Here is a 26,933-nt window from a genome sequence, read left to right as displayed (position 1 = left end):
GAACTGTCTCAACAATCCTGATTACTTGAGGAATGACAGGGACTGGCGGAAACGCGTATAGCAGTGGAAAATCTCAATCCACCACGAACCCATCTCCTATAGCTCCTCTCAGAGGAAATTCTTTTGAGCAGTGCCTTTCGCACTTCCGGATGATCCCGGTCGCAAACAGATCATGAGGGGTTCCCCAAAGGTCGAAGATCTCTTGAAGGACTTCCTGAGCTAGTTCCCACGAGTGGGAGACTGTGCTCTGCCTGCTCAAAGCGTCTGCTGCCGTGTTCTCCTCCCGGCCAAAAGAAATACCGATAGGGAGATGCCTTCTCGAATTGCCCAGTACCAGAGCTGCATTGCCTCTCTGCACAGTGGTAGTGAGCCCACACCACTTCTTTTGTTGAGATAATGCATGGCCACCATATTTTCCGTCATTATCAGGACATTTCTTTCCCTGATAAGGAAGGCCTTCAGCGCTAGTCGGGTTTCCCTCAGCTCCAAAAGATTGATATGTAGTTTGGACTCCGATAGAGACCAACGACCGCTGGCTGTCAGATCGTTGGTGTGGGCTCTACACCCCGTGCGTGAGGCATCTGTCACTACAGTCGTCTCTGGCCATGGTTGCCAAAAGGGTTCCCCCCTTCAGGATATTTTCCTCATAGGCACACCATAGAAGATCCTTCGCAACTTTGATTGGGACCTGCAATAGATCTGATATCCGTCCCGGGAACTGGGACCATTGTGTTCAGAGAGCCCATTGTAGGGATCTCATTAGTAGACGGGCCTCTGGCACCAGGTAAATGCAGGATGCCATGAGGCCGAGTAACCTTAGGAATTCGAAGGCCTGGAGACAGTGGGCATTCTGAAACTTTGTTACCATCTTGAGAATGTCTTGAGCCCTCACCTTGGGTGGCGAGCACTTTCCGAAGGACGTGTCTAAAACAGCCCTGATATACTGGAGCAGTTGGGAAGGTGTCATTGTGACTTCTTGAGCTTGAGGGAGAAGCCCAATCCGTGTAGGGAGTGGCAGGTAACGCTGAGGTGATCTAAGGCTTGTTCGGGAGAATGCACCCTGATCAGCCAATCGTCCAGGTAGGGGTAGACGTGAATCCCCCCCCTCTCCTGAGATGCGCTGCCACCACCACCATTCGTTTGGTGAAGACCCTCGGGCGGAGGTCAACTCGAAAGGCAGGACTCGAAACTCATAGTGCAAGCTGCCAACGGCGAACCTCAGGTATTTCCTGTGCTTGAGATGGATTGGCATATGTAAATAAGCATCCTGAAGGTCCAATGACACCAACAAATCCTGTAATTGGAGGGCCTGAAGGATCTGAGAGAGTGTGACCATCTTGAAACTGTCCTTCCTGAGGAATTTGTTCAAGTATCTCAAGTCCAAGATGGGTCTCGGTGCTCCGTCCTTCTTAGGAATCAAATAATATGGGGAATACCAACCCTTGTTCCTCTCTTTAACAGGCACTGGTTCTATAGCACCTTTCTCTAGCAGGGTTAATATTTCGTGCACAAGAAGCAGATCTGGAATCCTCAAAGAGTCTTTCCCCGGTGGATTGGTGTGAGGCTGCGTTATGAATGGTAGGCAGTAACCGTGGGCTATTGTCTCCAGAGCCCACGCATCTGAAGGAATGGCTCGCCATTCTTTGAGATGCTGAGAGAGTCTGCCCCTGCACCGGTGACACGTGACGCAAGCTCTCAAAGTGCTTTTGAAGCAGTTGCTGCAGACGCTGATGGCAAGGTAGCTGCAGCTGGAGTTGGCTTGGCACTTCTACCTCGTCCACCTCGAGGGAACTTCTGTTGGCCTCTTTGACTGGCCATTCCTCTCGCCTTTCCAAATGAGGAGTAGTAGCAAAAAGATTGCCCCCTCCATGCTTGTCCTACCGTAAGAAAAGGCTGAGGTTGCCTAACAGTGGCTCCTAAAGATTTGGCAGCCGCCTTTGAGGTCTGCAACCTCTCAAGGCTCTCATCAGCCTTGCTGCCAAAAAGGTGAGACCCATCAAACGGCATGTTGAGAAGACGAGCCTGCACATCCGGTGCAAAACCTGACTTCTGCAACCACGCAAATCTGCGCATCACGGTGCTCGTGGCCATGGACCTGCTGATGCTATCTTCAGTATCCAATCAAGACTGAAGGCACTCACACATGGCTTCCTTGCCATCCTTAATAATAGCCAGGAAGCCGTTCCTTTCATCCCCTTCTGGAATATGCTCTGCCGCCACTGATATGCACTCCCACAGAGTATACAAAAATGTTGCTAAGCCACATGTGGAGTTGGCTGACTTCAGGACCATACTCTCAGCTGAAAATACCTTCCGTGCCCATCCATCCACGTGCTTGTCGTCCCTATCAGGAGGGATGGTAGGGTACACTGCCTTGTTCAAGGTAGCCGTGGCTGCCTGGACCACTAGACTCTCCGGAGTGGGATGTTTGGACAGGTAGCCGAGGTCACTACTGGAAGGGCTGTATTTTCTTGTAAAGGACTTGTCCACCGCCAGATTGGTGTCCGTGGTTTCCCAATGTCTGGCCACCCTTTTTTGCAGAGCCACATGGAAGGGTAATATAGGATCTGTAGGTGGACCTTGGTCTAGAATATAGGTCAGATCATGCTGATCAAACTGTACCGGGGGTCTAGCCCTGCCTAAGTACTCCACTACTCTGGGCATTAGTTGCCAGTATGAAAAGTCAGCGTGCTACCCTGGTTCTGGCTTGCCGAACTCCAACTCAGGAGAGGTGTCAATGTCGCAGGCATTATGCAAGGTGTCATAAAGATCTCGCATCTTCCTCTCTTCTGATATGAGGCACTAGCGTGACGGTCGCAGTTTAATAACCCGTGGCTGTCACACTTGAAAAGAAAATCATGATAGGGTCCTAAATGACCATGTCCTGATTTATGCCTCCCGTTGTTTCTGGGCATTTTAAAGCCCATCACATTTGTGAATTCGGGATGTGCTTCAAAATGCATAGAAACACCTCATTATTGACACCAATGTGCAAATGGGGGAAAAATGGGCATCTCAATGAGTACATCTAAGATATGCTAATTCAGTTGCCCTTTGTGAATTGGGCTGCAACTTTTTTGGCTGCAAGTGAAGAGATTTGCTAATACATCTTACTTGTGACAAAAAAGGTTTGATAATCTGGCTCTAAGTGACTAAGAAGGGAGAATATATCACACGAAAAGACCCCTGGACAAAACCCAGACATTTCCGATTTACTCAAACTGTTGTTGAATGCAGAGACTTTATAGTTTGTTCTTCTTATAGAAGATATCCCTTAGGTATAGTCCCATTAGTTGGCTTTTTTGTGTGTAACATTTCCCTATAAACAAGTAACTTTTAACTCTCAACCTCTTTGTCCAATCAATATTGATCCTGCTCAGCTTTGTTATACTTAACCTTTATTTTACAGTAGAATATCCATTGGTTGCAACTCCACTTTTCCCAGCTGAAGGTCGCAAAAGCATTTTCAGGCTGTACCTAGGGGCAATCTAATATCTGGCTAAACATTTCTCCTATGGATAATACATTATTCACGCTAGCATCCTTAGATGCCCTCGATTGTGTGCCCCGAGACAACGCTGAACCAGCCAAATTACCAATCATAAACTCAATGTAACATCTGTCACAAACAAAATAAAAAGGAAAGCACTAAACAAGCTTCAAGGAATGTCTTGACACCCCCCCCCCCCCGGTTACCCGAATTGGCATTAAAGCGACTGGCCATATTAAACTCTGCAATAAAGGCAAGAGAGCCTGCCAGCGAACCGAGAAATGCTCTCCTCGATGCAGAGGGTTTTGATGACACTGACTTTAAAGGTGGTGCCTAAGCAGCAGGTGGCTACTTCACGAGGAGAATGTGAAGGTCCAATGCAGGTTGCGTGGCCCACTTCTTCAGCAGTAAATTCTTCTCCTGTGCTGCCAGCAAAGAAGTGTAAGATGGTGACCTCTGTCCACTCACAACGAAGGCAAGGACCCTCTTGACAAAGCCAAAATATGAGAACTTAATTCTAAGCAGGATTGCATTTTGTACTTGAAGCCAACATCCAGGACTCAATTTCCTCAAGGGACTTCCATAGGCAGTATGAATCCTCTTCCAGCAAAACCCTAAACTGTAAGAGGATATTGTCACGCATTCCTACTATCTCCTACACACTTAAAAAGAATATACCCAGATTAATTGGCAAGAAGTTCAAAAGAAAGGGATGCATTAAAATTGGTGACATATGAAACAGTACACATAAATATTTATAGAAAATGTAAGCAGGAATTCCTATTAAGCACACAATTGTATTTTATATATTTGCAAATGGGGCATTGGCTGAAGACTGCAGTTACTTTGAACCTGATTTTATTTGAGACACATTACACTAATAAGGGACATAAATGGATATCAACATCAAATTTAAAATGTATATTGGAATCTACTCTGCCCAGCCTCAGCTTGTGCATGGGAAAATTAAATCGCACAGCAAATAAAGTGGGAGAGTTAATGACCAATAAAGATTGGAAAACCTCTGGACAAAGGGACCCAAGTCCTGAAGATGTTTATAAAACAAATAACTAATCATAAAATTGTGTCCCGCTGGGACTGCTCTCAAGCCACACTAAACAAAGTTGACACTTCTAGATCAGAAAGTCAAAGTCATTGTTAAGGCATCAAGGGGAACATATTGCATAGTGTGTGCCACTGGAAGCCAAGTGAGTGGGCACCACTATGGATTAAATCCACTTATTTCTGATCTTCAAAATTTGTAATTGGAAAAAACTCCTTTCAAAATATATTCATGCATAAAACTTATAAAGGAGCAGGCTGTAAAAAGGTTTGGAGACACCCAAACCAAGAAACAAGTGAAGCAAAAGACAAGGTAAACTACGCAGTCATACAGCCGCTCTCTAGTGTACCCAACCTGGGTAGTGGTAATTTCCAAGATTTGTGCTAGTTTGAATTGAATCTCTGTTTCAAGTCTCAAAAAAATTTGAAGAATCCGTTATTTTTTCAAAATCATATTTATCTTCAACAAAGATATAAAAAAAAACACCAGGCAGACCCATTGTTGCAGGGATGGAGAGCATTAATCAACCTCTGGGCATCTACATCGATTTCTTTTTGCAGCCTTTAATCCAACAAACCTCCACTTACACCCGTGACACTACCCATTTCCTGCAGAAACTTAATTCCATCACGCCTCAACATGACGATTTGATGTTCACCATCGATGTAAGGAGCCTGTATACCTCTATACCACACGATTTGGGGATTGAATCAGTTGAATGGCTACTGTTAGAGACATTGGAAATCCGAGCGCAGAAGGAATTTATACTAGCTCTCCTACAGTTTATCGCTGAGAATTCGTACTTTCAATATGGTACCCAATTCTACTTGCAGACACCAGGGACGTCGATGGGGGCCACCATGGCACCCACGTACGCCAACTGTTTTATGCACAAGTTTGAGACTGATAATGTATTGAGTAAACAGGAATGCAATAAGGATATCCGCCTGTGAACGTGGTACATTGATGATATCTTTGGAGTGTGGAAAGGTACCAAGGAATCCTTTGAGATCTTTTTTGAATACCTCAATAACATAGACCAACAGATTCAATTCACAAGAGAGATCTCGTACGACACTATCACCTTCCTGGATGTCCTGGTTAAAAAACAAACAACTGGCTACAGTACTTCTCTGTTTCGCAAGACAACGGATCGCAATAACCTTCTACACCGTCTCAGCTTTCACCAACCCAGCCTACTCAGAACTCTGCCATACAGCCAACTGTTATGAGTCAAAAAGATAGTGAGTGATCCTGAGGACTGTCTGACACAACAAATGGAGATGAAAGAGAAATTTCTTGCACGGGGCTATAAAAATGATCAACTGGAGATGGCATCTGCCAGGGTTACCGCCCTGTCACGTGAGATCCTATTATCGACTCAAAATCCCAAAAACAAAAGAGAATTGAAGTCACCGGTATACGTATCTAAATTCTCCGTTCAGAGTAACAAAATTAAAAAAACCATCAAAAAACATTGGGGGATCTTCAAAAATGACATCAGAGTACAGAGTTTGTTCAGTGAATTACCGGTGTTTGCCTACCAACGCAGTAGGAACCTGAGAGATGAACTGGTTTAGACGAAACCTTCACCCAAAGGACCAACAACTCAACGTACGGGAACATTTCCTTGTCTCCATTGCGTTAACTGTAACTCTGTCATTAAGGGCAACACCATCAATCACCCCAGAACAGGGGAGAAGATTCCGCTCAAGACATTTGGTACCTGTGACAGCATCAACACTATCTACGGCATTAAGTGCCCATGCAGCAAGTTTTATGTTGGGCAATCGACAAGAACAGTTAAGACAAGGTGGAATGAACACCGACCCTGCATTCGAAATGCTAATACCAACTCGGCCGTAGCACAACATTGGGCTGAGAATAGACACAATGTGACACAAATAAGATTTGTTATCCTAGAGGTACTGGTGAAGAACAGTCCACATGAAGACTTGGGCCAACGACTCAACCGTAGAGAGACCTTCTGGATAGACGAACTCGGCAGCTTGACACCTCATGGACTCAACAAGGAGATTCATTATCATTGTTGTCTGTGATTTCTGGTCACACTCACTGTTATTTGATATGTTCCTGAGCACACTTGATATAGCGTGACCTGGGCCCTTTGAATGCGAAGGTTTATAGTAATGTATTAAAATGTTAAACTTAGACCCATGGTACCACCATTTGATACTACAAATCATGTACACTGTTGTAGGATGTATACCACTTTTGACCTTAACGCTGCATTTCCTGGACCTTGTGTCTAGGACCCAAGGTGTCGCCTGATTGACGACACCAGTAGCAGCAGAGTTTGACACTATGAATGGTTATCTGCTTTTGTTGTTCACTAGTATGTTTTCTAACTATAGTATTTCTTTTGTGTTCATTGTTTAATTCTTGTATTTTTACTTTCTGATTATTCCTCTTTTTTCCTGGGGAGGCCCTATAATTATTTTATCTAGACATGCTTTAGCCCTTGGGCCTGTGCACAATACAGTATTTCTTCTCTTTCCATTCCGTATGATATTTGACACTTAGGGCCTCATTACACGGAAGGCGGTAATGGTTAACGGCCACCGTTAATGGTAACGGTGACCGTTAACCATTACCGCCTTACTACGAGGTCCCTTAGCGGGTTGGTGCTTTAACGCTTGCTTTTTGCAGGCATTAAAAACCAACCCGCTAAGGGACCTTGGTGCTAATTACGGCACCGCAAAATTGCGGTGCCGTAATCAGCTCCTTCCCCATTCCCATTATGCCCTATGGGGCAAAAATGGGAATGGGGAAGGGCAATGGTGGAAGGGGGAATTACCGCCCCGCCAACCTTGGAATAGGGCGGTAATTCCCCTTTCCACCAAGGCGGTGCCGGTAATTTACCGGCATGGTCCAGGGTGCTAATAGCACCCTGGATTACCGCCTTCCGTGTAATGAGGCCCTTAATGTTATTTTCATCACCTATTTTTCTGTTAACACACTAGGAGACCTAACAATTTATTTTTAGCTCTTAATCCTAGCCCTAGGGCCGGAATGCTGCCTTAGTTTCTAGCGCGCCCTTCGAGCGCGTCACGTGTCGTATTTAAGCACGTTGCCTTGGCAACGCGCCGATGCGAGGACGGCAGTCTGCTGCTTGCAGACCTTGAGAGAACTGCTCCGCTCCCGCTTTCTATACGCTGAGCCCATTTTACTCCTCCTAGCTCTGTTTAACCACGGATGTCAATTACCAACACTAATACGTTTTTTTCCTGCTTACAGCCATTGCGTTGCAGGCTTACGAACTGCGCTGATTTATTTCGGACAGTGCATTTGGTCACCATCTGATAAGCCTCACTGTAGTTTGCCACGTGTTACCTGATATCCACCTGCCCCAGGTAATTCATTACTTCTTGGCACCATACCTATGGTTATAGACACACATACTGTTGGGCTATAGCGATTGATGAGTCATTTTCGCTTTCTGTTTTCATTTTCATTTTCTTCTGCTGCTCTCTGCTGCTACTGCAACCACGAATTGTTGGTATGTTTTTTATTCCTATTTTTCATTGTATGTACTTTACTACTACAATTGTTGCCTCGGAATTGTTTTTCCTGCATTGTTATTATTCTGCACTGCTAACTTAATACATGTTTTGGTATGAATCATGATTAGACTGGCCCTGATGAAGGATTTATTTCCGAAATGCATTGGCATAACTTGGTCTGATTGATTAGTCAATTGTGGCAAACTCTTCCTCACTAAGAAATTATTAGTGACAACTCATTTTTTTTGATAGTGTGTGCCACTACCAGAAGATATAAGAATTTAGGAATGAAAAAATTACCAATAGCTTGGTCATCTTGGGCGCATCACACTTAAGATGCAGATTTGTAATACTTCTCTTTCTTGAAAAGCAGTTCACCTACTTCACTCAGAAGGGGAAATGTTGATAATGGTTCTACAAGTGAAACAAAAACCAGCGCAATTCTGGAGGCCAGGGGTAAAACGTTTGAGTTTCAATCTACTAGCCACGCATAATAAGTCACTCGCCCCCTTAATGCTCCACATGCACACAGCACACTATTTCTTACTCATCAAAAGTAAATTCCCACTAGCCAATAGCTAGTGCAAAATTTGAGCCCTGGGGGAGGCAGACTAACAATATGACTGATACCCCAACTACCAAGCATGGAAAGTCACTTACGGCATGAATGATATATTACAATGTTTTGCACAATTATGGAAACTGATATTACAGCCCTATTTTATTAGAAATGTTAATTGCATCCAAGGTATACCACCAATGTTTTTACTTACGTACTGCACTGCTGGGTCTCCTGCATGCAATGTTATACCTTCACAAGGCAAAGAGTAAATGAAAGAGTAAAGTGAGGCAAACACGCTTTTAGTCTTTCGTTTCCACTCTGTCTTGTGAAAAAATAAATGCTGCTAGCAAATTACACTTTGCAGGCTGCATTATTTAATGGATTCCTATGGAATCTGCCATGCCTTGAGATGGATGCCATAGGAATACATTTGTTTTATGTCTAAATGAAAATCTCATGCAGGTGTAAAACGCAACTCACTCGAGGACTCAGTGAGGACCTCGCAGTGAAGTTCTTATCACCGCTCTGTGCCACTCCCCCACCTTCCCACTCAACCACATTTAAATTACCCTGTTAGAAGATATGGCTGCTGAGTAAGAATCTTTCTTGGCCAGTAAGGCTAACGTTGTTGTGCCTACTTATGTACGTAGCAGATGAAAATTGCTTTCTAATAACTTCTCTCAGGAACAATTTTGCTTGAAAAATATCTTCCTTGAAAACTATGTTTCTTTGAAAAGTCTCCTTTGACTAAATCATGAGTCAATCTTGAAATGATTGTAAAGCTGGTGCAAGAGGCTCTCACCGCCACAGGAAATAACAGTAAATGTAAATAAAATACATCAAACAACCCGAAAAAATCACAAACAAAATACTTCCAGAAAGGGAAAGACATTAAAAGTAGTAAAACGTGAAAATAAATCAAGAAGTCATTATTCAAAAGAAATTATTGAAAAGGCAATGCGTTAGAGTCCAAGAAAAAACTTATTCAGAAATAAGATACTAAGAAGTAATAACTAATATGATGTTCATAATATGCACTCCATTAAAGAACCAGCCTCCTGGTATTACTGCCTTAACTCTAAAAGAACTGCTGTGCACCTTGCACTTTATAGAATATGGCTGATTGTGTGCACAAGCTGCCACAGTTAATTGATTTTAGTGAATTCTGAATGTTTTGTATTAATTGATTATTATATTGTATTTGCATTGTAATTGTATGGTGTTTTGTATACGTTTTAACCTATTTATTGTAATTTGAGTTTTAATATGTGGAAAATTCTTTCATTTATACCCCAATAAATAAATAAATAAATAAATAGCATTTATTTTAAAAATACCTCATGACAAGGGAACTTAAAGGAGAATTGGAAATAGAAAGAATCTTTTGGAGAAAAAACAATCTGCCTGCAACTTCAGGCATAAAAATCCAGTTGGCTAAGAGAGAGAAAAGGAGAATCTGCTAGACAGATCAGACTGAACAAATGTGACTACATAATGTTCTGTATACAGATAGCAAGCTGATAATTAGACACTACTTTCTCATATCTGCAGATGGTTTTGTGTGGAAATAATAATATGACTCCAACTTCAGTTGGCTTTGTGAACCGCTAGGTCACTGACAAAGAGAAAATCTAGCTCTATATGCATAGACAGCTCTGAGAGAATGAGACACTCTGGCTCCAGACGTACTATTTGGGCTTTAGCCATGTGTTCCCTGTATACAGCTGACCCTGTGACAATGGGAAAGTTTAGATATGTAGGCATGTGGCTATTGTCAAACTAAGATCCACTGATTCAATGGTTTCCTGCATTATGCTGAGCCTATAAGAATGAGATGTTCTAATTTCCTGTGTACAGTGTACGGTATAGAAAGATCCCACAGCGAGGAAGAGACTTTCAGGTTCCCAGTATGTCTCTGCTATTTAAGAATGAAATGCTGTGGTTTCCCTATGCCTGTAACTATGCTTTGTACACTAGCCTGTCTCACTTACTTACCCTTCATCACAACTTCTGGCAATCCATAAGGCTCATACTCTGTTTCATCGTAGGCCACTGACATTTTGTCCCGTTGCCTCTGGAGCCGCTTGGCTAAGTCTTCAGGGCTTTCACGCAATATCCATGCAGGAGAGTCCTGTCCCTCCATGCTGACTGTCCCACCCAGGAGATCGGTCTGGGTGTTTGAGTGGCAGACCTCTGGCCTTGCAGCTCCCCGTAACTCCTCTAGCTCCTCTCGAAGACCAGCAACAGTTTGAGAGAGGATGCAGTTGGCCTCCTCCAGTGCCTGGTAACTACTCAGAAGTTCAGTGTAGGGTGGATGGTGTTCTTCAGATCCCAAGCTCGGACTTGCCAGGTATTGCGTTACAGCTCTGGAGATTGGTGCTTCTGTTGAAGACAAAAAACAATAAACAGCATGACTCTTGTCTCAGTTAGCACAATCTGGGCTAATGATCCAGAATACGATTTGACCAAGAAAACAGTGGCTATTAAGGCAAAAACGTTAGGCCCCAATTAGAGATGTATATCAACAAGCCTCCTAAAACCTCATTCATGTATGCAAACCTTTCACCTTAATCAAAAAACAAGATCGTACTGTTTTACTGCTTCAACGGCAAGAAGTTTTATTGCATTCAATGCTCTTGTTGGAGAACTGGTCTTCACCAGTAGATCCTGTAGTCATTTTACAGTTAAGAAACCTGGATTATCATCAATCCTTCCACACACAACTACACATGACCAAAAGTATGTGATTCTGTAAAACTCATTTGATGTGACTGTACCTCAATTGCCTTAATTTGTTTGCAATGTTGAGTTACTCATTGATTACGCAGCCCTTATTTTCCATGGTACAGTGAAAAACGATCATAAAAAAGTGAACAGTGGGCACGAAGACAGAAGAGAGTGGCTCATGACGACAGCTCACTGGGTCCTGTGTCCCCTACAGAGTTGTGACTTACAGTTCACAGATAGGAGTCTGTTGCCATGAAAATTGTGAATTGATATTCAGCAACGGAGCATAACTAAATATTGATCAAAATAAGTTTAATTTATGTACATAACTATACTTACACAGTGAGAAAAATAATATTCATATCGTGAAGTACATGGCAGAAATGCCTTATAGTGTGTGCTGCGTTTAAAAAACAGATCTTGTGGAAACTGCTTTCTTGGGTCACCGTTCTAAGCCTAATTGACAGTTAATTCTATAAACTGACATCTCTGGCTCTGGGCTGCAGAAAATAACAAAATAATCTAATTACCATAAATTGAGCCTGCGTGAACTAAAAAATGGTTTACATCAGGAAAAAAAAGAGAGCCTCAGTTTAAAGACGGGGTGCTTCTGGGGTTTCATCAAAATAAATACCTACACCCTTCTCGTCTGGCGTGCCATATGAACAACAATTGAAAACATGTTTGTTGAAAATTGTCTTTTATATGCACTGTTCCTGTCTGTTAATCAAATATAGAGTGTCCTGACCTTGCCACGTATTGCCCAATGCTCTGTACACTGTGATGAAAACCCCTGTCTGGATCTGAAACCTCCACTACTATGGCTCAGAGGGTTCCGTGCCACCCTAAGCAAGTGAACGTTGGGCCCAAGGAAGGCATGGGAGCTGGTACTGCATATAGTCACATTGCCTCAGTACAGGCCTGTATCAGAGGTCCAGTCCTCCCCACACCACTAACACATCAGACAGGCCAGTAACTCTGGCCCCATGGCTGGCCCACGCTACCAGCCAAAGAGGGGGGACCCTACCACAGGGGCCCACCTTAGGCCAGCTAGACTGGGGGGGTATGCATATATGCCATAACCCCCTGCTGGAGATATATAAACAGTAGTGGTCTACTACCCGGGGGATATACTGTCCCAGAATGACCTGCAACAGGCAAGATGTCCCACTGCCGATGTGAGTGTGACCCCCCCCCCCACCACCCTTACGCATGTACATGCACAGAGCCTGCACTAAATCACATAACCATAGCACTGATTTGGTAACAATCAGGAAGACCAGAAAACAGGAGCATGGAAAAAAGAATCATACTACTATGAGAGTTTTTAGGCTATTGTTTTGATTAGTTGTATGCTTTTCCCTAAGAGATCATAAGCATTAATGCTGTACACTTTAAACATCAAGACAAAGCAAAGTATGCTACCTTCACGTATAGCATTGTAACGTTGCAGTTAGACGAACAAGATACTTACCAACTGTAACGTTCTTTCGACTGGATGTTCCTCCCACGTATTCCTCATCTTAGACATTTGTATCATCCGCTATGCTGCTTCGGAAAAAAATTCCACACCAGAGGGAGCTGTGCTCGATGTTGTGACATCATCTGTAGTATAAATAGCTCTAGCCGCGCCCGTTGGCTTCAGTTCTGTTTTTTTCGATATGCTCAACTGAGGAGTTGATAAAATGTAACCTTAGACTGAAAGCTCTGAAGGAGCATTGAGTGTAAAATACATAAACTGTACGGCGGGGTAGGTTGGGAGGGTCGATGAGGAATACGGGGGAGGAACATCCAATCGAAAGAACGTTACAGTTGGTAAGTAACTTCAAATGGATTGTGTCCTCCCATGTACTCCTCATCTTAGATAGACTCTCAAAGCAGTGAAAATTTGGAGGAGGGGGTACTAATTAATTCTACTCATGGACCGTATGTAGAACAGCCTTAGCAAAAAGACCTCCTTGGGATGAGGTCGAATCTAAACAGTTGTGTTTCACAAAAGTGTGCATTGACGACCAGGTGGCCGCTGCACAAATATCTTGCACCGGGACACCTCTCGGAAGAGCCGTCAAATTTGCCATGTCCCTAGTAGAATGAGTCCTTAGTCCATCTGGAGGTTCTTTACCTGGCAGCCTGTTGCATTCTCCAATTGCTAAATTTATCCATGTGGATAAGGTTTGTTTTGTTACTGCTAGGCCCAATTTGTGGCCGGTATATCCAATGAAAGGTTGGTCACTTTGTTGAAAGTTTGCCAGTCTAGAAATATAAAAGCTAGGAGCCCTTTTTGGGTCCAGCCTGTGGAGCCTTTCTTCCTCCTTACCTGCATGAGGGGGAGGATAGAAAGATGGCATTGTGATCTTTTGAGACAAGTGAAATTCAGAGACTATTTTTGGTAGAAATAAAGGTTTGACTCTAAGTATTTATGGAAGATGGTGTGAGGAGGCTTACAAGAGAGAGCCTGTAACTCACTCACCCTGCGGGCCGATGTAATAGCCACTAGTAGGACTGTCTTCAAAGTGAGAAGCCTTAGCGGACAAGAATGTAAAGTCTTGAAAGGAATGCATGTAAGGAATTTTAATACTAACTTTAGATCCCAAACGGGGACTTGAAATTGGGACTGGAGGGTACACGTTAGTAAGACCCTTTAAAAACTGCACAATCAATGGAATTTTGAAGTAAGACATCTCTTCCCAGGAGCGCTTAAAAATCGAAAGCGCAGCTAGATATCCTTTTACCGTACCAATCTGGAGACCCAGATTGGCAAAATGTAATAGGAAAGAAAGTACCATAGGTGTACCACATAGGAATGGATTCCAACGACATCGGTACAAGGATTTTGTTCGAAAGCAAAATCTCCATTTTGTCTTCCGGGAGGTCCCAATCCTTATATCTCAGCCTCTCAGAAACCATGCCTGAAGACGGAGTGTCTTGACCTCTGGATGGAGAACCCGACCTTCCTCTTGCAAGAGATGATCCCGTCTTTGTGGAAGGTACCACGTCCTCCTGGCCCAATCTGGGGCAATTAGGATCATGGTTTTCCTGAACTTTCTCAACCTCCTGATTAAGTGAGGAATCACTGGGACTGGAGGAAATGCGTATAGGAGTGTAAATTCCCAGTCTTCTATGAACGCGTCCCCTAGAGCTCCTCTTGGAGGAAGTTACCTTGAGCAGTACAGTTTGCACTTCCTGTTGACACTGGTCGCAAAAGGATCCACTTGCGGGGTTCCCCGTAGAGTGAAGATCTCTTGAAGGAATTCCTGAGCTAGTTCCCACTCGTGGGAGACTGTGCTCTGCCTGCTCAGAGCGTCCCCCACTTTGTTCTGCTCTCTGGCTAGGTGAACTGCTGATAGAGAGATTCCTTCTTGTATTGCCCAGAACCAGAGCTGCATTGCCTCTCTGCACAGTGGTAGTGTCCCTACGCCTCCTCTCTTGTTGAGGTAGTACATGGCCACTGTGTTGTCCATCATTATCAGGACATACTTTCCCCGTACAGAGGGCAGAAAGGCCTTCAGTGCTAGTCTGATTGCCCTGATTGCTCCAAAAGGTTGATGTGTAGTTTGGACTCCGATGGAGACCAACGACCGCTGATTGTCAGATCGTTGGTGTGAGCTCCCCACCACGTGAGTGAGGCACCCGTCACTACTGTTATCTCTGGTCATGGTTGCCAAAAAGATTCTCCCTTGAGAATATTGTCCTTCCAAGCCCACCATAGAAGATCTTGAGCCACTCAGGCCGGAACTTGCAAAAGATCTGACACATTCCCCAAAAACTGGGACCATTGAGTACTGAGGGACCATTGAAGGGATCTCATTCACAATCTGGCCTCTGGCACCAAAAAATTGCAGGATGCCATGAGGCCAAGCAACCTCAGAAAATCAAAGGCAGGCAGATGCTGGGCATTCTGGAACTTTGTTACCATCTGCAGAATGTGATGAGCTCTCACCTCGGGAGGCAAGGCTTTCCCAGAGGAAGTATCCCGGACTGCTTCGATGAATTGGAGTCTTTGGAATGGTATCATATGTGACTTCTTGTAATTGAGGGAGAAGGCCAGTCTGTGTATGAAATGGCAGTTCATGCTCAAATGTTTCTGGGCCTGTTCGGATGAATGTGCCCTGATTAACCAATCGTCCAGGTAGGGGTAGAGGTGAATCCCCCCTCTCCTGAGACTTGCTGCCACCACCGCCATCACCTCAGCTTGTTGAAAACCCTTGGGCCAGAGGTCAGTCTGAATGGCAGACCTCGAAACTGATAGTGAGAACTGCCAACCGCGAACCTCAAGTACTTTCTGTGCTTGACATGGATTAGCACATGAAAGTAAGCATCCTGAAGGTCCAATGATACCAACCAGTCTTGGAGTTGGAGAGCCTGAAGGACCTGAGAAAGGGTTACCATCTTGAACTTGTCCTTCCTGAGGAACTTGTTAAATCCAGGATGGGTCTCAATCCTCCGTCCTTCTTTGGGATGAGAAAGTATGGGGAATACCAACCCTTGTTCCTTTCTGCTACAGGTACATGTTCTGTTGCACCTTTCTCTAGCAGGGTTAACATTTCCTGCAACAGGAGCGGATCTGGAATCTTGACAGAGTTGTATCCCGGTGTAAGGTCCTGAGGCCTTTTCTGAAAAGGAAGGCAGTAACCTTGAGCCCCTGTTTCCAGTGCCCAAGCATCTGAAGTAATGTCCTGCCATTCGTTCAGATGCTGAGAGATCCTGCCTCCCACCGGGGTCTTGAGGGTCAAGGCCTCAGAGTGGCTTAGAGGCGGCTGCAGCAGCGGCTGAAGGGACAGTAGCCGCTGCTGGGGCTGATCTAGCACCTTTTCCTCGTCCACCCGAGGAAATTGTCTTTGTCCTCTTTGACTAGCTTGTCCTCTTCCTCTTCCAAATTAGGAATAGAAATGAAAAGGACGACCCCTCCAGGAAGATGAGCCTGAGTAGGAGTGTTGCTGAGGTTGACGTATGGAGGCGCTAAGTGATTTACCCGCCACCTTAGAGGTCTGCAGCCTCTCCAAACTTTCATCCGCCTTGCTGCCAAACAACCTCAAGCCGTCAAATGGCATATTGACAAGTCTGGCCTGCACATCCGGAGCAAAGCCCGACTTCCTCATCCACGCAAACCTGCGTAACACTGTGCTAGAAGCCATGGACCTGCTGGTGCTGTCATCAGTGTCCAGTCCTGACTGGAGGCATTCCCCCATGGCCTCCTTTCCATCTTTTACAATCGCGAGGAAGCCATTCCGTGCCTCGCCCTCAGGAATGAGTTCAGCTGCTGCACTAATACAATCCCAAAGGGTGTTTGTAAACCTTGCAAGGGTGCAAGTCACATTTGTTGACTTTAAAGCCATACTGCTCGAACAAAAAGAAAAAATCTTGCTAGACCAAGCATCAATTCTTTTGTCATCTCTATCTGGGGGAATAGAGGGGTATGCCGATTGTCTGGTGGCTGTAGCTGCCTGGACTACTAAGCTCTCAGGTGTAGTATGCTTAGTTAAATAGTCAGGATCAAGATGAGGGTGTATATTTCCTATCAAAATTTGTTTCCCGCCAGTCCAGATTCTGGGGTTTCCCTTGCGGCCATAAACTTCCTCTTAAGTGCTGTATGAAAAGGAAGAACAGGATCTTTTTTAGGACCTTGACTGAGAATGTCCATCATGTCATCCTGTTCATAGGTGGGTGAATTTCTGTTCCATCCCATGAACTGCACCACCCTATTCATAATATTTCTATATGCTGAGTCAGCATGATCAGCTGGGTCAGGTTTGTCGAATTCTAACTCAGGTGAAGTGTCTATACCGCTAGCTGTTTGGAGACAGTCATAGAGGTCAGACATTTTTGACTGAGGGTCAATTAGTATCTCAGGAACATTCTTTGTACCATATCTCACCCCAAAAGGGTAAATCTCCTCCTCCAAGGATTGTTCTTCCTCATAAATAGAGGCCATAGACTTGAAAAATGATTTTCTTGGTAAAGGGGTATACATTTTTACCCATAGTTTGCGAGGGCATCAACCTTGGTTTTGCCAATGGCGTCGATAATGGTGCCGGAATCAATGTTGTCCTCGACAAAGGCGTCAATGTTGTCGACGCTGGCTTCGATAAAGTCGAAGGTGCTTTAGATAGAGGCGCCGTCGAGGAAGGCGTCGACTGAGCCTTCGACACTGGTGTCGAGTAAGTCTTCAACAGAGGTGTCGAGGAAATCTTCGACACAGGTTTCGAAGACGGTTTGCAACCTGATGCCATTTTATCTGGTGTCGCCTTTGGTTTATGCACCGATAGGCCCGTCTTGCTCTTTTTATGAGGTATCGGAGAGGTTTCTCTCGACGGCAACCTCAATGACTTTTTTTGCCGGATTTAGAGCGTCTAGTCTCTGACCTTCCTCTGTCATCTGTAGAATGAGCTGGGGCATGGTCTTCACACGATTTCTTCGAGGGGGTCGGGCCGCGTTCTCAAAGATTTGCATCATTGAGGCTATGCAAACCTCCCATTTTCTAGGGGAATCATACTTAGAAGGACAAGTGATAACCCCTGTATCAGAAGATGAAGAAGAAGAGGGAGATTGGTGATGTTTCTTCTTCGCCTTCTTCGAAGAAGACAAACATTTTCTTGACCAACTCCTCGATCTAGATTTATTCGATTTACACCGGGACTCTTCCCTAGACTCCGCTGAGCTTTTATTTTTCTTCGAAGAGGCTTTCGAAGATTTTTCCCCCACCGCCAATTTACCTCGTCGTTCCTTGAGAGCTTTACCCGTCATAGCTTAGCAGGAATCGCAGTCGTCAGCTCGATGGTCGGGACCCAGGCACCAGAGGCAGACGCGATGGGGATTAGTTATGGACATTTTCTTCCAGCAATTCTGGCATTTTTGGAAGCCAGTTTTAGGGGTAGAAGGATTAGATGATGAAGACATCTCGAAAGACTGAAGCGACGTTTTCATACACAGGAAGCAAAAGCTTTCGGAAAAACTAAACTGAAGCCAACAGGCGGGGCTTGAGCTATTTATACTACGGATGACGTTGACGCTCTACGGCAGCTCTCAAGGGACATCGATGCCACGACATTGAGCACAGCACCCTCAGGTGTGCAATTTTTTTTCTGAAGCAGCAAAGCCGACGATACGAATATCTAAGATGAGGAATATGTGCAAGGACACAAGCCATTCGAAGTTGCCATCCACCCTTTATGGCCAAAGTGTGCCCCTTCCATGTGAACTGATGAGACATCTCTAAGGGGCACAGAACAGCACCAGGTTTACTAAGCGATTTAGAGCATTGTGTCCTCTGCTAAAGCTCTGAGGCAGCGCTCCAAACAAACGAGAAAAGATGCTACTTAATATAGGCAGGAACACAGCTCTCACATTGGCTCTCAAATTAAGCATACTTCAGGACCAAGATAAATTAACTCCCTAGCCTGGTGACAGCTGCAGTTTGTCACCATAACCCCCATACATTAGTCACTTATATGCCGACTTACTTAATTTCTTTAGGTTTTGATAGGACTTCAGTCAGGGGGGCCCAAGGGGACAGGCACCCCCCACCCTACCTGGGCATAGGTGACCTACTAGGGCGTATGCCAAAGTTGATCCTAACCCAGAGGCAGAGTGAGGGAGTAGGGATTATCCCTGACACCCCCAAGTGTGTTTGTATGGTTCAAATGTTGGCCAGAGTTCTTTCTTGTTACTTACAGGACCACAGTACCTGGATCCTAACATGTCTGCATGGGAGTGCTCAGCACAGAGAAGCAGTTTGGCGACAAAAGTCTTGCTCCTCTGACACCATCCAGACTAACGGCAGGTACACTGACTTCCCTGGGCTGAAGGAAAGAGACATGCATGGTGAACGCCTACTAAACCGGTCTGCAGAAACCCAAATGACACTAGTGAGGGAACAAGGAGTGAGGCCTATTGTTTCGTTAATGATGTGTGCCATTGTAACCCCATGGAAAGCAAAGTGGTAGATTGGCCAGAGTGATCAGGTGCTGTTAAGGACCAATGGCAAGGGGCAGGTGGCAAAAAGCAAGCAACGCCCAGATATAAAATACTCACAAGTCTGGCTGTAGGGTATTTGGGTGGGATCAGCAGGAGAAGTGGTGGAACGAGAGGCCAGGCGGAGGGCCAGGAGGGGGGAGGAAGTTGGAGCTGAGTGCTGAGGAGTGCTGAGGAGCTGCTGGGAGTGGTATATGAGAGAGCAGGTAAGGTATTGTGTGTGTGAGAGTGGTATCATGCTTGAGAGAGTGGAGTGGTTGTTGTAGGAATATATGCTATAGTGAGCAGTAGTAGAGTGCGGTGTGGGAGAAAAGAGAGAGTAGCAGGTGAAGTTAGATAGTGAAAGGTGAGAATGGTACAGAGTGAGAGAGGGGGAGTAAAAGCGACAGAGAAAGTGTGAGTAACAAGGAGATGTGGGAGGTAGTAGAAAGGAAATATTGTAGCAGGGAGGATGGAGAACTGGAGGGAGCAGTAAGAGAGAGAGAGAAGTGAAGTGCTGGAAAATCGATTGGACAGAGAGCCGGAGAGCGACAGGAGGAAGAGGCTGGAGGAGGGAGAAGGCAGTGTGATAAGATCAGAGGGATAGAGGCAGAGAAAGATACAGGAGACAGCATTAGGAAGGAGGAGGCGAGAGAGAGATGAAGGAGGAGAAGAGGACTTATGGGGAGAGAGGCGAGCTTGAAGGGCAGTAAGAGAGGACCTAGGAAGAAAAGGGGAGGGAGAGGTGAGGAGAGAATGAAGAGACCAGAGAGAAAAAGAGAGAGAGAGAGAGAGAGAGAGAGAGAGAGAGAGAGAGACAGAGAGAGAGACAGAGAGAGAGAGAGAGAGAGAATGAGTTGCAAGATCAGGGGGAGACGAGGAAGAGGTGAGAGAGAGGAAGAGGTAGAAGGCACCATCTTGAACATTATTTGTGTCATCATCTGGGTAAGGATGTTTTAGCAAGTCGCAAGAGTGTAAGGTATATAAGGCTACAGCTTTTAGGCTCTCATCAAAAGACAAGGTTAGAACCAGACAGCAGGGGTTTACCCATCACTAGACTTTCGCTACAACCTGTTGGGGAGTAGGGAAGCTTGGGTTAGGGTGGAGGAAGCGGATGGGAGATTGAGGTGTAGACCAGGTGACACCCTTATTCTGGCTTTTCTGCAGCTTATCATCAGCCAGTTTGTGAAATCTGTAAATAAAACACCTAAACCGCACATTAAATTGTCGAATAACTGAAGCCATCTGTGACAAGATACACCATATAGTTTCCTATGGGCTGAACGCTGGGCCATTCACAGTCAAAACCTACATTGCATCTCCTCCCACTCAACCACAAACAGCACCCACCTACTCCCCTTCCTGGTTTATATCCCCTCCACCTATGCTTCTCCTTTCTGAAGCAGCCGTGTAGTAGCGGTTGGCAGGGAGAGTGCACTCCCTGCTGCGGATCTGCTCACACTGAAATGTGTTCCTGAGCAGTGTAAGGGCTTGCTTATCTGCGTTAGTCCTCCAGTGCACAGACACTCACCCTGCGGAGCTCAAGGGCCAGCTAGCAGCGGCCCCAGGGACTGATTACCCCCCAGCAATTCTACTCCTTCGTTCACGTAGTACGCAACTTCATGACAGCATAGGAGCGCCATGTGCTCCGCCCACACGGAGCCCCCTTCCCAGCGAAGGAAGTGTAATATAAATCATTGGTACGCCGTCCCACTAGTTAGTTTGCTTTTTACAGACCGTACCTTTAGTTCAAAGGCTCCTTGACACTTTCTCTTTCTCCTGAGCCAAATATAGAATTGTCTCAGGTCGGATATTCAAGCACTGCCCGTTTCCCAAGTCACATACACATGTGTGGCTCTGCAGGTCGTTAAGGTGTTCAGGTTGCAAACACATTTCTTTTATCAGTGGCAGAGCCTTCAATATGCATGATGGAAAATTTCTAACTCAAAGAGCTCGCAAAGCACCAGTTACCTTGCAAAACTGTGACAGTTAAAGTGAGCAATGTAATGCGCCCATTTTAAGATTTGCTTATATCCATGATGTCTACTATACAGACATGCAAAAAATAATTGCTTTAAGTCATGAATCAAATGTTTTCAACATCACGAATAACAACCAACTGGATCTTTGTGACAAAGAATCTGCTTACCTATCTTTGTTTATTACACAACTTCTTTTATTACATGTCTTAAATCACTGAAAGTACAGTAGGGTTAACTAGATTTTTCAGTTTGGCATTATCTTGCATTCTGGGACTTATAGTTTACCAGTCAGGATGTGAACATTAAAGCCACAATGATATTATTTTGGCCTAACATGTTGCTACAAGGATTTACATCTTGTCATGTGGCTTTATTATGCAATTTATGTTTTTCGTAAGTAAACGCTATAAGAAATTATCACTGTAGACCTTGACATCCAACAATTTGAGCCAAAGTTTGTTATCCTGGCCATACTCCCACCCCCAATCCCCCACCACTCCCACATAACACTGTACCCCGCTACCCAAAACCCCCATCTATCAGCTCGTCTGATAATCCCACTCCATCCTTTTTGGATGCAACCAGAGTACCACTAGTTCCTTTTTTCCACTTCCACCACTGCCCCTTCCACACCTCGATATGGCTCTCTAGCTATGGCTGCTGTGCATGGCATGATGGCAGCGCCTTTTATAGCGCCAACCACTTTCCCAGGGGGTGTTCCTCATCGCTGCTTCCTTCGAGCAGGCACTGTGGGGAGTTCCTGTACAGGGGGCACAGACATAGAAAGACTGGTGCTGGCAAACTAATGTAAGAAGCCATTTAAGTGATGGTCAAGTTGTTGCCCTTGGTGGCTGCCTGGGTACCAGGATGCCACCATCCTCTTCCTCTCTTCTCCAAGGTAAAAAACAAAAAAGAAAATTGTCCCAAAAGGTCCTCAAGCAGGGGTGTGTCCAAGCAATATCCCAAAGAAAATTCCAAATGACACCTCTCCAAGTTACCATAGTCCAAGTTTGAAAACTGTGGCATCTTGGAGCATAAGCAGTAACATGCAGCAACACAGAGAGTAAAATAACATACTTGCAATAATCCATAACCAAGCGTGTATATTTTTTCATTCTTGCTTACAAGTGTAGCCCCAAGACTCGCTTGCTGTATGATATTTTTTATTTCTCACCGGTGGTAACATGTAGCCCCGAAATATGTTACTCAATTGAGCCATGGGTTACATTAATCCCTAATCTAAAACCTTAGATTAATTTGCAGGGTAATAAGGCACCCCCCTACTAACGGGCAGAGCCCGTAGCTACATTTACACAGACCTCCAGCTCCAGGACAGAAAAAGCTGCCCTTTTCTTTTAGGGAAACATTTACCTTCACCAGACACTGCCAGTGTGTATGATAACATTGCATTGCAAAAAAATGTTCGCAACACCAGGGAAGTCATTTTCCAATTTAAAAGGGACATTCAATGAATCGGGCAGTCCCACTGAGATAAACTTTCCTTCCTGCCGCTTTCCGACCCCAGATTGTATCAGATGAAAAATTGAGCTACAGAAGCATTTTCTTTTCGGCAGAGAAATCCCCTGCTGAGAACACAGTGTTACAAGTTACTAGGCACACTTACCAGTGAGCCAACGAATTTAGAAAGTGTAATCAGCTTCTTTCCAGTATTGAATTCACACTCTATGAAAGAAGAAGCTCTCAGCTGAGAGCAGACAGTCTCAGGGAGGATCAGAAGCACAAATCTAAAATGGCAGACAGGCCTTAAGAACCCAAACAAGCCCTAGACGCACTCATGGAAGCCATCCAATCCCAGCCCACACTCCATCACCACTCACAAGTACAGACACTCAGTGTAAAATGGCCCTACCAATGGGAGGAGGGTACGCATTATAACGGCAACCAGCGCGAGTTGCAGAGCTAGGGCTCTAGCAGGACACTCGTGTTCGGGAAAGGCTTAGAACTGGAGAGACTGTTGGAGAGAAGAGAGACTGGAGAGCAAGAGGAGACGATGGAGAGAGACGGATGAGGTTGGAGAAGTAGCAGCAGTGGAGAGCAGGAGGAGAAAGTGGGATGCCAAAGGAGGTGGTGATAAGGTCAGGGATTGAAAGAGGAGAGAGGGAGCAGGTGGGAATTGAGAGGGTGCAGGAGGTGGCAAGAGAGCGAGAGAGAACAAGAGGTGGGGTAAAAAAGGATATGGTAACATTAGGAGTGGAGAGGGAACAGAAGTAGTAAGGGGTTGCAATGGACGTGGAACTACAAGGAGGAAGACATAACAAGGAGGCAGTAAACTCAGGAGGAGGTGGTGAAGAGTTAAAGGAGGTGGTAGTATCAGAAAGCAAGAGTGAAAGGGTGGAGGAAGTAGCAACGGTAACAGGAAGCGTGCATGGACAGATGGAGGTGGTGGTAGTAAAGGAAGCTGGTAGTTGATGAAGTTGGGAGTTGGCAGGAGGAGGTAACAAGAAGGAAGAAGTGGAAGCAGGTGATGGTAACAACTGACATGGGGACAAGGTGAGAGAAAAACAAGAGATCTGTAGGAGGGAATTCTTAGGAAGTGAAGATAGAACTCAGCTTCAAGGAGTAGCTATAGACATCAGGACCAGGAAGTGATGAAAAGCAATCATAAGAGAAGAAGAGAATGTTTCAAAGGAGGTGGGAGGAAAGCAGAGAACAGCAAGGAGTGAAGGAGAGAGTGAGGGTGACCAGGGCCAAGTCAGCCAGAATAAGAAGGTTCTGGCAGGCCAGGTTGGCTCTAGGCAGGCACATATGGTAGGAGGAGGAACAAGAGTGGGACAGGAAGGTCATGGCACATGTAGAGAGGGAAAAGGGCCAGGTTTCGATCACCAAAACGCCATCCAGAATATCAGGGATCTCTCTCTCTCTCTCTCTCTCTCTCTCTCTCGATGTTGCTCCCATCACATTCACTGAGCTGTGCCACCAAATGGACACACTGTTGGTAGTCTTTTGGGTTAAAGATCCCCAGAAACCAGTTTTTATCAATAAGAGAGTTTGGGATCCCTTAAACACACAACATCTGAAATGGTAGATGACGGAACTCCTCTCAAATCTATGGACAATTTCTTCAGGGGCCTGAAGGCCTAGCTACTTGCATTCAGCGGGAGATATATGGGAGGGTACCATTTTGTTTATTGTTTAATTTGGGACAAAACCATCCTGATTGTTTCTTTGAGAAGATTCCAATTGTAAATTTAAGTTGGCCCATATCTGTGCACAGACACTAATAAAAGTTATACAAAGACAGTACATGTTCTCGGCGTTTTTCTTGATCCACATTGTTTGATAAGCGACAATACATATACAGCACAACCTTCTACTGTTGTTATGTAGTTATACTTTGGGTGAAATAGTGCTGTTAGTAGACTTGTGTTATTACCATAATTCCATGAGCAACTGTATGCACATAGAACCCATCATATGATCTTCGGGGACTGTGAGGAACCAGGAATAAGACTTCGACACAGAGGATTCATAGTGATTGGCATAAACTTTTATTAAATAATAAAGGGGTTGGAAAATGCCTCACTATCCCTGATCTACCTCAACCAAAACTAAGGGTCTGTCAGATGTCATGATGTCCAAAGCAACATGTCCTGTGTCTGAAATCCTATCCTAGCCCTCTCGTTCTAAAAACAAACTCTAAGGTGTGTGAGAAACAAGAAGGTGTCTCCCTGGCTAAACCCAGTGGATCTGTCATCCAGGTGGCCAGGAAACGCCCATCACTATTGGATCCAGTTCCTGGGGGTGGACCAGTGAGGGAGGATCACCTGGATGCGGGGGGTCCTCGGGGAGTGAGAGTAAGACACCGACAGGTGAGGCGCGGTATCCCCCTCCTTTCAACACCTTTTCCACATCCTACCACATAGGACAATCAAAACCAATCCGCCCCCCACCTTTCCGACACAAACAGTTTTGCATTACACACCAGAGAACGGACTAACACCAGAGCCGTTTATCATACACACCTGACGGCCCTTTCCCTTCCCCACAGGACAGGGATAAAAGGTGCAGCAAGAGAGCACACTACAAGCAAGGCAGACTGCATGACGAGACAGCTACCCATGCCCAGCAGTTCAAGAGGAGGAGAAAGGTGGCGAATAGCCAGAGGCTGTCAAGGAGAGACACGACCTTGCCCTTTTCGACGCAGACCCGCAAAACTTCAGCAGAGGGAATTGTAAAACCGATGACAATAGCCCAAGTGTCCTGCAACCGATGTCAACGGTACATGAAGCGTATCGACACTGATAAGCGGGAGTGAGGGAGACTACTGCTTCTGGGATACCGGCCTTGACTCCAGTTACGAGTAAAGCCAAGCAGTTCATCACAGCCGGTGAGTCGAGGGGAGAGCCGATAAGACCCTGGCTGTGGTGAATGAAAGACACAAAGTGGCAAGTTGAACTAAGTTCAAAGAACTGTAAAAAGCATTAAGGGGAAACTAGCTGCAGAGGGAACCGGCACCACGTGGCTGTTAACTGGAGAGACCCTGGTCGATCCCTGTTTGAGTGAAAATACATATACCAGAAGGCCGTATGAGAGCCGCCAAGATAGGTCAAAGTGGTCATACAGGAGGTCCAGCAAAATCCCTGTACAGTCGAAAGCCTTTAACCTAAGAACTATAAAGAAAGCAAGGGAAGTGGAAGTGATTCCCGCCACATGAGAAAGCAAAGAAAGTGAATTCCGTAGACATTAAATGTGAATGTGAAGTTCGCAAGCGTGAACCCGGAAGAGGGATGCTGATGAGAAGGGGGCAAAGTCTAAAGTTCCAAGAAACAGTGTGTTGACCAAGATGAACCCGGCCGAGGGATGTACACTGGAACTGTTTAAAAAGACATTGAAATTTGAGAAGGGTCCAAGCCTGAAAGAGGGAGATCCAGTGGTGAAGCTATCACCCAAAAGTTCATTAAAGCTATAGTGAACCCGGTGGTGGGAGGCTGAAAGTAAACAGGGGTCAGCGCCCGGAAGAGGGGTACCCGGGGTGAAGAATCCTCTATGAACTTGTGTTTGTTGTTTATGTAAACCTATCAGGCCCTCAGAACCAGAAAGCCAAACCACTGAAGGCCTTGATACTGATAGGAACTGTTTTTGAAGGGTCCGAGCCGAAATGAGGGAGATCCAGTGGTGAAGCCATCACCCAAAGTCCATTGAGAGAAGGAACTGTTATTTTGACATACAATTTGTGAAGGGTCAATGCCCAGAAGAGGGGCACCCAGGGGTGCATTCATCCTCTACAGAGAATATGTGAAAAAGGAACTTTGTTTTGTTATTTGACTACGTCAGGCCCTCGAAAGTAAGAGACTTTCAGGAGAAATGAGACTTGGCCATCAACGGTCCTGATAGCTCCAAGTGGAACTGTTGTCTCCTGCTGGGGAAGCTCGAGACTGTACTGTGCTGCAAGATCCTGTCTTACCCCGTGCTTAAAATGTGGGGAAAGGAGACCCAAGCTACTGCATCCTGACATATTATTTATGAACACTTCTTTCTTTTCTTGAGAACTATCACACACCCTTTTTATATTAGTTGTACGGTTTGGCAATAGGTTTCTTAGCATAGGCCCTTTTATTTGACACACCACCACTAGGACTGCCTTATTTTCATTTTATGTTCGACGCTCACTCCC

The 26,933-nt window shown here is 45.2% G+C and overlaps 1 protein-coding gene across 2 annotated transcripts in view; it reads right to left on the bottom strand.

The window, feature by feature from the left end:
* Positions 1 to 26,933, bottom strand: part of LOC138567171 (early endosome antigen 1-like) — a 1,584,277-nt gene that overhangs the window by 125,966 nt on the left and 1,431,378 nt on the right. For both annotated transcript variants that reach the window (XM_069645141.1, XM_069645140.1), the window contains one exon: positions 10,635 to 11,021. In XM_069645141.1, the coding sequence (XP_069501242.1) occupies positions 10,635 to 11,021 (387 nt within the window). The remainder of the gene's footprint in view (positions 1 to 10,634; positions 11,022 to 26,933) is intronic.

The sequence above is a fragment of the Ambystoma mexicanum genome, chromosome 2p (assembly GCF_040938575.1).
Source record: "Ambystoma mexicanum isolate Mex_15411 chromosome 2p, UKY_AmexF1_1, whole genome shotgun sequence".
Lineage (NCBI taxonomy): Eukaryota > Metazoa > Chordata > Amphibia > Caudata > Ambystomatidae > Ambystoma > Ambystoma mexicanum.
This window is presented reverse-complemented; position numbering and strand designations above follow the sequence as displayed.